Source organism: Xiphophorus maculatus, chromosome 6 (genome assembly GCF_002775205.1).
Source record: "Xiphophorus maculatus strain JP 163 A chromosome 6, X_maculatus-5.0-male, whole genome shotgun sequence".
NCBI classification, from domain to species: Eukaryota; Metazoa; Chordata; class Actinopteri; order Cyprinodontiformes; family Poeciliidae; genus Xiphophorus; species Xiphophorus maculatus.
The window spans coordinates 28,057,686-28,068,065 of record NC_036448.1 but is presented as its reverse complement, the minus strand read 5'-3'; the positions used below and the strand labels follow the sequence as shown (position 1 = coordinate 28,068,065).

Sequence of the window (10,380 nt, the reverse complement as noted above, 5' to 3'; positions counted from 1 at the left end):
CAGAGACACATGAACCAGGACATGATGTCATAAAACATGTCAGGTTTTCCTAACAAGCAGCAGGAAGCGACGCTCTGCATCCTGCAGGTAACAGACCTGCTGTAAGTCTGACCCAACCTGCATAATCCTTTATTTACATATTTGAACACATTTGAAAGATAGATGTTTATTTGGTAAACTAAATATTTAGCTGGTGAATTAAATATTTAGTTTGGGACTTTGAGATTTGAATAACATGCTGAAAATATGACTTTGAAAAATTAACATGTTGTTTATCCATGACGGGCCGAACCAGAATATTACTGCTAATTATTTTACTGTAACTTTTAAATCCCCCTCGTTAATCCAGCAGAGGCGGCTGGATTAACGAAGATTGAACTCATTACTTCAAAATGTTTTTATGCAAGTTAAAGAAAAAATAACCATCCAAGAAATCAATCAAGAAAGAGGAAAGAAGTTAAACATTTTGTAAAGTATTTCTGCTTCTATCTGCTGTTTGCACAATTTTATTGTCACTTATAATAATTAGTCTGTTTTTAATGTTTAAATACACATTTTATTAAATTAACCTCCTCATCTACACATTGTTTGGACTGGTTTATGTTAATTTTATAGCGTTTTATGTTGCAGTTTTACTGTACAGTATGATGTTCTTAATTGTGTGAATTTTTATCTTTGTGTGAATTTCTCCACTGTAGGACAATAAAGAATATTTCTATTATATTTAATATATTGAAATATCAATCATTTAATAATATAAACTCAAATCATCAGATGGAAGAAATATTAAGTTATGTGCAAACTTTGGTATTTTGAAGACTAAAATAAAAATAATTCATAAATAAGATAAGAAAATGTAAAGTTTGTCCAGTTCACCAGTAGAAAATAACATTAGAACAACAAAGCTTTTGTGTTCAAACAGGATGTCTCACTTTGACAAAACCTTTGGACTTTCTGGTGATTTTTGTTCTTTATTCAGATAAGTTACTCACAACTCAAACTGACATTTTACTCAAGTAGAAGTAAAGTATATATTGAAGTGAAACCTAAAATAAAATGTTTCCAAAATGATTCATGATACATGAAGTAAATGTAACCAGTTATTACCACCGCAGGTTGTTCTGTCGGGGAGGGTAAATGTTAAAATATTATTCTGACTATTAGTAAATAGAAATACTTGTATTAATCCTGTAAACAAAAACAGGAAACGCTTAACCTGATTTAAAGTCAGGCAGTTCGGAAAACATAAAGTTTTTTTATTTTTATGGTTTATGTAAATATCTGGTCGGTCGGTCCTGATTATATGACAAACTGACTTGCCATTTGTCGTCCTCCATTCTGGATGCTGGATGTTTAAAGTGTCTCCTGGTCCACATGTTGACAGCAGGAGGAGTCAGTGAGACATGAGGAAGAGGAGCCGCTGGAGGAAGAGCAGGGGGAGGAGCTTCAGTGTCCGGCGGGTCGGGCTCAGGGAGTCCCGGACTGAAGCGTCCAAAGTTTCCGCGGCGAGCCGCTTCTGCTCCTCTCTGCTCCAGACAAACGGACCTCGGTCGGATCCAGACGCGCAGCCGCGGCGCACCGTGAGCAGGACGCAGAGTGTGACCAGGCGGGCTTTGACTGTTCCCACCGGATGAAAACTCCCGAAACAAAGAGTGAATGTGACGGAGGGCAGGAGCATCCCGCAGCGGCTGGCAGGAATGAAGAGGATGCGCTGAAACTCTCACAAACTTTTACCTTGGAATGAGTTGGATCAGCGTCCACACCGGGAATCCTCTGGGATTAAAATAAAGAGGAGCGATGGATAACTTCTTCACAGAGGTAAGAAAAGCTGCAGCAGCTGCTGCAGCAGATCAGGAAACTCCTGCTGCAGCAGCTTGGTTCTCATAGTTTCTGTGAAACGTATAAATGTGATGAGATTTTAGATCCTGAATTTATTTCCTCCTGCTGATTTATAAAAACTTTATATTTTCTACAAACCCCTGACCCGGTCCAGTGAGGCTCGGTGGGGTTTCATTGAAACATGGAGTACCTCAAACGAGGTTCGGTTCGGGTCCGGTCCCAGTGGGTCTTTGGTATTTCCGCACCTCATTTTCTGGTTTCCTCCAATAAAGAGAGAAGACGGAGTAAAAACGTCCCTTAGAGCTTTTATTAGATTCTGAAGCTCAGTGGGTCTGCAGCCGCCTGATGAGTGACGGTTCTGGTTCTGGTTCTGGATGCTTTGAGGTCTAGCTGATCGTTTCTCCTGCAGTTCTGCGCCGGTGGCGTCAGGTCAAAGCAGGTAGAGGTTCGTGTCATCTGGCAGCTTCTGAAGCACCTGACAGTGACTGCAGAAGGAGACGAGCGTTTAAAACCCGTTACAGCTTCATGCAGGTGAAACGGAGCCACGTTGTCAGCATGAGGCTCATTTGCTTCATTCTCAGCAGGTCAGTCACACATGACCTCTGCGACGGTCGCTGAGGTTTAATGCCAGCAAAACTTCTAGAGATTCTTTGCCGTTTCCATTAAATGAGAAATGTGATCAAAATCCCAGGGCAATAATTGATAAGTTGCCTGCAAATAATCATTTTACTGCTGTAAACAAACTGACGTGATGCAGAAAAAATGATTTTATTGCAGTTTGGCAAAATGTTTACAGATATGAAAAAGATGAAGAAAACAAAACTTATTTATTTATGTTTAGAAATTTGCATGTTTCCATTAAGTACATTTATTTTCATAATTCCAGTTTGCTCAGTTTTCTGCATTGATGATGATTGGCTGACCTCAGCATGCGAGATGCTTGAAAGTTAAAACTGATGGTTTACAGAACATTTTGATTAACCTGGATAGAAATTAATTGATGAATCACATCATAAACACAGATTGAACTTTTGGAAGCTCAGGCTACTGCCTGATGACTGACGCTTCTCTTCAGATGCCAACTCTGTCATCCTCTGCTGACTGAACCTGGAGGAGATTCTGTCCAAACCGAACCGTTGATCACATTCCTCCTGAACTCAGAATGACATAAAATAACTTCTACCTTTTTAATAGATTTCATTTTACGTTTGCTGGAAATGTTTTCCTTTAACTAGGCCAGTTAGCGGCTGGGAGATGAGTGCTGGCAGAGCAGGTGAGGCTGTTTGATCCATTTGGCTTTACTACATCATGAACCACCTGGTAGTGATGATGTCATCCAGGTGGAGCGCGAGTCGAGTCGAGTCGTTCAGCTGCAGGGAAACGGATTTTAAAACCAGTTCTACCTCATCTAGATCTGTAACGGCCGTTAACTCTGACTTCCTGGTTCACAGCCCTTCCTGTGCTCTGATTGGTGCTGAGCCGGTTTTGAAATCCAGAAGGAGTTTTTAGTGGAATGAAAGGTCAGAGGTCATGAGAACTTAAAGGTGCGGGTGTAAAGCAAACAGTGCGGTACCGGAGCGTTTCCCCTGCAGTGCAGCGTGGCGCCGGCGCTGCGGCCCACCAGGTACGGGTTTTTTCCTGCTTCAGAGCCAGAAGCAGGCAGACGTGCACAATAGTTTCAGATGTCGTTGGCTTGGCTTTATGTCTGCTAACTGATCAGAACCGGAACAAAGAGTCCAGTCTGTAAGGCACTGGACTCTTTGTTCGAGGAAGTGAGGAAGAATCAGGCAGCAAGCTGGAAGGAAACTTTTATTCTCTCTGCTTTAGTTGTAATAAAGTTTAAATAAAGCTGATTGTGAATTAATAAAATCTGTTTTTAAAGTTCTGCTCATCCAAACCTCTGAGTTTTTAAAATCTATTAGCATTTTAGAAAGTCTTCCTCACTCATATATTTGGTGTTTATTTTTTTTATTTATTTATTTTTTACAAAATATAAAAAAAAGTTTAATCCAGGAATTTCAAAATGTTTTGTTCTTTTAAAAATAGACATTTTATTAATAAAATAAATTGTAAAACAGAATTTGTTCCTCTAATCAAAAACTTTTAGTTTATATTCTAGAATCTTGTTAATTGTTTTATTTCTGACTTTATATCAAAGTTTAATCAAGACTTTTGATATTTTTATTATTTTTCAGCTTTTAGCCTGTTGTTGTTTTTTAAAGCTTATTTTTGGTATAATTAATATAGTTAAAAACTGTTCATGTTTACTTATTAACTATTAGTAAAAGCTACACAGGATGATTATAGTATTAGTTTATTACATTATTTGTTATTTTCTAAGACTGTCTGACATCATATTTGATAAAGAATGAAAAACTTTCTTTAAAAGATACCAAATTTTGTCCAGAAGATTTTATTCCCCTTTCCAGTGATTATTTAGGATCGTCATGACAACAGGAAGTGATGAAAGTTTAAAACCAAAAACCAGCAGATTATTTAGTCAGTTAAAGATGTTGGAGTTTGACTTTATAGTTCTGGTTGATGGATCATCGCATTAAAACATTTTATTTCAGTCACATCATTAGTGAAGCAGCTGCTTTTAAAACTACAGTCTGTGAGAATGAGGTTCATATAACTACAGTTTATTCTTCTGATCCGACCTGCCTGATCCACGAAGCAAGGCAGTTCTTCAAACATCAAATCAAATCCCAGAGTTGGGGATAATTTCACAGTCGCTGCAGATCCGCATCCGGTCATAAATAGCAGTTTGTGGTGTTTGTGTTTGTTTTCCAGGACAGAAGTGTTAGAGCCTGGCGTGGCATGAAATATGGACGTTAAAAAGCCACAATCTAGTTTTAGTTGTTGTTCAGTCGGTCACACGCAGAGAAAACTCGTTCAGTTGGAGTTCTTATACTGAGGCTGTGATACTTCATCCAACATTGGTGCTTTTATTTTGAAGTAAAACAACAAAAACTCACTTTCTTTTAAACATTTTCCTCCAAGATGCTGGAAAAAGAAACTTTTGGGAACAAAAAATCTTCACCATTAGCATCAATATGCAGCTTGGCTGTAAAATGATTTGATCAGAGAATAGGGGACGATGTTTCTGCACCAGCCTGACAGTATGCCTCTCAGTGTTTTTATTTCATTGCGTTTTTCTGTAGGATTTGTTTGATTTTTATGCTTTATTTGTTTAATTCTTCTCTAAAGCCTGGGAACGTTTTGTACGGTAAAACTGGAAACTCTGGGCCAAAAGGAGAGAAGAAGAGACTGAAACTGATGAATCTGAGCAGAACTGAGATCGTTTTGTTCTGCAGGACTCAAACTCTGCACAGATGTTCATTCCACTTTCTTTCTTTATCTTCCATTTGGCTTCAGAACCAGAATCACAGAGCAGCAGCATTGTGAGCCCGGTCCGGTGTGAAATGCCTCAGCTGCAGGGTGTGTGATGTTTCCTCTGGGTTTCTGCCTGTGGTGAGAAATGCAGCAGGTTTAAAGGAAGCGTTATTTTCTTCACTGAGCAGGAACACAGACCTCTGCTGCTGCATGGCCTCAGCGACACCGCCGTGTCACCACCTTCAGCAGAACCCTGCGTGTCTCTAATTACTGAGCTGCAGCCACAACAGTCTGGACCGGAGCCGGCGCTGCCTCTATAAATAGTGTTTCCACAAATCCACAGCGCCGTTTTTCATCACGTTGCCATTTAAACAAAAAGCCGTTTTCCAGCACAGCGACAATCAACCAGAATTTCCCCCGGTGGATTTTTACAGGAAAGGTTCTGAGCTGAGACCCGAACCCATAAAACTGCTGCAGATTTCAGCTCCACCATGAAGAAAGGATTCATACGGTGGCAGATTAGGGCCGATTCAGAAAAACCACGGAGGAAATTTTGAGATTAATTTCAGAAATTGTCTAAAAAAATCTTGCAATTTTCTCAGTTTTAAAATTCCAAAACTTTTAGACTTTTTGACATTTTCTGAATTTCAAAAGTGGAAAATTTTTGAAACTGAGAAATTTCTCTGTTTTTTCGTGATTAGTCTTAAAATTTCAGACTTTTTTCTTGCAAATTTTTGATTTTTGGAACTCAGAAATTTCCAGATTTTTGTAGAAAAATTCTGAGTTTAATCTCAGACATTTCTGAGCTTTTTGTTGGAAATGAACTAATTTTTTAAATCTTGAGTGGCAGTAATATGACATCATAGTTTTAGGAGGAGAGGAGTGTGTGGAGGGATGTTGGTCGGTTCTGGTCTTGGCTCAGGTTCTGGACTCTCCAACCTGTGAGAAACTTTAAAATTAAAGCAACAGATTAAAACGTCAGACATGTTTAAATTCCATCTGAAGAAGAAAAGATTCCTGCAGGAAACGAGTCTGAAACGTTTTTAAACTTGTGTCTCGTTTTAATTAAAGTCTCATAAGGGCTGCACAGCAACATGATGTGATTGGCTGGTTCTGGTCTGATTGTGTCCAATAGCGAGCCGGCAGCGGGTCGGTTAGCGCTGACCTGGAGTGTGTTTCACCCGGAGTGTGTTTCACCCGGAGTGTGTTTCACCCGGAGTGTGTTTCACCCGGAGTGTGTGTCACACGGAGTGTGTGTCACCTGGAGTGTGTGTCACCTGGAGTGTGTGTGTTGACACGGCGCAGTCAGTCGGTTTGTTTTTATTTGACCTGAAGGCGTGGAGCCTCGGCTGTTAGCCAATCAGAGAGCAGCTCTGCCTCAGGTGTGTGTTTGTAGTGATCACAGTATTAGTGACAGTAAAGTCGCTCAGCAACATTACAAAGGACAGGTCAAAGGTCAGGTCAAAGGTCAGGTCAAAGGTCAGGTCAGGGTCTGAACTGAATGAAACGTTTTGATATTTGTAGTTTTCTGAGGTTTGGCAGCCGACCGGCGGACGATTTATTTCCATAAACTGTTTAAAAAACAGCAGCAAGTTTCTCTTGTAAGCTGCAAACTGAACTTTATGAAAATAAAGTTGGATTTATTGTGTTGAATGAATTATATAAATAATCGCTAATTAATTTAGTAACTGAAGAATGATAGTTGGATTATACAGATTCAAGAAAAGAACAGTTAGAGCAGGAAATATAATATTCAAAATAATCTAAACATTTTGCATTTAACATGAAATAAATCTTTGTTTGTAAATCCAGAACTCCACCAGTCACAGTTTTAGCTTCACCAGGTTCAGATTCTGTAAAATCTCCCATTAAAACCTTTTAAATCTAATTATTCATCGATTAATCAGAGAAATAATCCTCAGATCATCTTTACTACAAATAATCAGCCACTGACTGAAGAAATGAAGTGAAACAATCATTGGTTGTTGCTCTGAATGCAGCAGGTTGTTTCAGTAAACACTCTCCTGTCCTGGTGTTGCAATCAGTTCCTCCAGTTTCTGGTCTCTGGGTTGACGAGTCGTTCATCCCAACCTGATTCTGCTTTTTGGAAACAAATCATTTTGTATCCATTCGGTTTATTTCTCCTGAATATCAGATTATTATTATTATGATATTTTGAAGATAAAAATCCCAAAGATGCTCAGAAACTTTGGGAATGTTTTGAGTCAAAACTGACCTAAATTTGATGCAGAAATCAGTGAATTTGAGTCTAGAAAATAAAATGATCCTGATCATGTTTCCTGTCAGCGAAATGCATTGTGGGTAATATCAGCGAATCCCGGTGTTAGTTGGAGGTTTGTGGGAATATGCAGGTTTATAGTCCGAGTTGGCACAGCTGTGTTGCAGTTATGCTGTCAGAAAATAAACCCTGTCGAAGATAAATGATAAGCAAACATGAACGGTTGCAGCAGCTGCAGCTCCGGCGGTCCAAGCTCAGTTCTGGAGACGATATTTGAGCACTTTATGATTCCAAGAAAAGTTGCTTAACCCGGACGAGCCCAGAGAATCCCACTTCTGCTCCACGCTCCGGTTTTCAAGGAGTCGGTTTTATTCCTGCTGCTAAAAGCCTCAGCTGCGTTTCTCATTAAAACCCATAAAAAGGAACGGCCCAATCACCGCCGTTAATCGGCTCGCCGCAACAAAGGCCAGCCCTGCCCTCCTTCTGCAGCAGCGTTTTAATGACGGAGCCACACAGTTTCTCTTCCCTCCTGCCTTTGCTTCATGGCCTGTTTTAATGTTGAAACACGACACCTGTGGAGCCGAAAACCCGAGCTGGAAGGAATTTAAACGGCCTCCGCTGTCCAACGCCAACATGAACAACCAAACTGCTCAGGTCTTTGTCTTCATCAGGGTCTTTTAGACAACATTGATGAGTAACTGCTGGGAGTCTGAGGCGTTTTTAGACACAAATGACTGACATACTTTCTGACCTTTGATGTCGTCGCTTTGCGTGCGCTGAAGGATTTGTCCTTAACTTTGGAGAAGTGACATTTTTAGATCAGCATTTCCTGGTTTTTCCTGCTGGATGACCTCTCAGTGTAGCTTACTGGTTGGGGGCAGAAGCAACAGCATCATCTGATGTCAGAATCCATTGTGTGGTTTAATTTGATGTCAGCAAACTTTTTAAAAGAAACACAATAAGCTGATCTCCAGACCGGGCTGCTGTTCTTTATTTATCCGTCCCTCTGTCATCCGTCCATCTGTCTTCTGCTTCTCCAAGTCCAGGAATAAAACTCAGACTTCTCCGTTCCAGCACGTTGTGGGAAATCCCAAAGTGTTCCAGGCAGGACCCGATCTACAAGTCCAGTTCCTCTGCCATGTTCAGGTCCCAGGATGAGCCTGGAAACCATCGAAACTGAGACGGGAGAATCCTGATCGACCTAAAACCTTTAGACAGCAGTAAAGATGTTTTTTGGTGCGTCACACCTGCGTCCTCTGACCTCGGCTCCTTTTTGCACATCATCATTTTGGCTCTTTGACTTCCTGCTGTGATGAATCACAGGCGTCACTGACGTGATGTCAGCGTCCCACTGCACCATGATGGACGTATAAAACAACCTGTCTGTGCGTTAGCCTCCTAATAAAGTCGATTTCTCTGAGGAAAGGGTAAAAAAAACGAGGATGTAAAACAAACTTGTAATTTTATCATAAACATTTTGATGAGGAAAGAAGACGGTGATGAAAAGCTGTTCATGGTGAGGACTGGCTGCAGAGAAAATGTTTAATATATGAAGGTTAATGTTCAAATATCTAATAAACAAGATTAGTAAGATGTAATTAAATATTTCATGATGGAGAAGGTGCACGTCTAATTATCAGTAACTATGGAGAAAAGGCCAAACCACCATGTAGCCTAGCATGTATGAAATGAGCTGGTCTGTAGTTCAGCGTTTGCTCCAGTGAGGAAACAACGTTTGTGACAAAACGGTAGAAAACTTTCAGGCAAAGTCTTTTTCTCAAATCAACAAACGACTCAGGAGGTTTCCAGCTGTTTCCAGCTGTTTAAGATACGGCTAACTAGGTGAGCTACAGATGAACTGGATCAGCTGGAACCAGTAGAAGCCGTGGATATACTGGGAAAATCAACTTAGGAAATAGTTCAGCACTCCTGACCTCCATCATGGCGCCTCAGGGTGGTTGATGCTCAGGGTCAAGAGGTCGCGTATGAGAGCATTTCTACTCATTAGCATAAACACCACGACTCATTACTGGGAATGTCATCCTGTTCCTACCTGGGAACTGGTTTTCTTTGTGTGTAAACTGGGTAAAACTACAACAGATGATATATTCTCTCACTTCTCCACTGAAGCTGCTTCACTAACAGCAGTTCTGCTATAAATGTCACGTCTGCAGCCGTCTGGTTATGTTTGGAACCAGCCTGTCGCCGGAGCGTTGGGATCTGATTTCTTACATCATTTTTATTTCTGCCGGTGGGAAAAGAGGCAGCTGAGTTCAGCTGCTGGCTTTAAGTGCTGCTGTTAAAATAACACGTAGTTGAAGAGGCACGCAGTCTAAATGTTGGGCTGCGCTCTGCCCAAAGCTGGCCGCGCTGCTGCAGCAGTAAGTGCTGCAGGGAGGCGGACGGTGCTGTGGGAAACCAAACAGAGTCAAGGCTGCGAGTCCAGACCGAAACCCAGACAGGAAGCCGGTCGGTTCCCTCCGCTGGGGGCAAAACCAGTCCAAATGCTCCACTGCCCTCTGGTCCTGAGTCAGTCTGAGAAAGATGAAGAAATATGAACCCAACCGAAGTGATGGAGCGTTTTCAGCCAGCTGACAGGCAGGATGCAGCAACAGCTGGGGGAGGGAGGGTTCTCTGTTGCTTTTTTCTTTTAAACGAATTTATTATACATAATAATACAATATTCATAACAATACTAATAAAAAGAAAAAACAAAAAACTATGGTGGATTAATGAATCAATATTAATGACAGTGCGTGTGGGGTGTGTGTGTGTGCGTGGGTGGGTGTGTGTGTGTGTGTCTGTGTGGGTGGGTGTGTGTGTGTTGATTGTGAAATGAATTAATTAAAACTGTAAAGAAATTAAAACAACAACAATCAAGTAATAATAGTGATTATAATAATAAATCAATTAATTATCTTTAAGAAGCAGGTAAATAAAATTAAACATTGAATCAATTAAGAGTT

At 40.6% G+C, this 10,380-nt stretch overlaps 1 protein-coding gene across 1 annotated transcript in view; it reads left to right on the top strand.

Moving 5' to 3' along the window:
- Positions 1-1,427: 1,427 nt before the first annotated feature.
- myo10 (myosin X) overlaps positions 1,428-10,380 on the top strand; it is a 109,682-nt gene continuing 100,729 nt past the window's right edge. Inside the window, exon 1 of the mRNA XM_023335262.1 lies at positions 1,428-1,818. Coding sequence (XP_023191030.1) covers positions 1,798-1,818 — 21 coding nt within the window. The 5' untranslated portion in view covers positions 1,428-1,797. The remainder of the gene's footprint in view (positions 1,819-10,380) is intronic.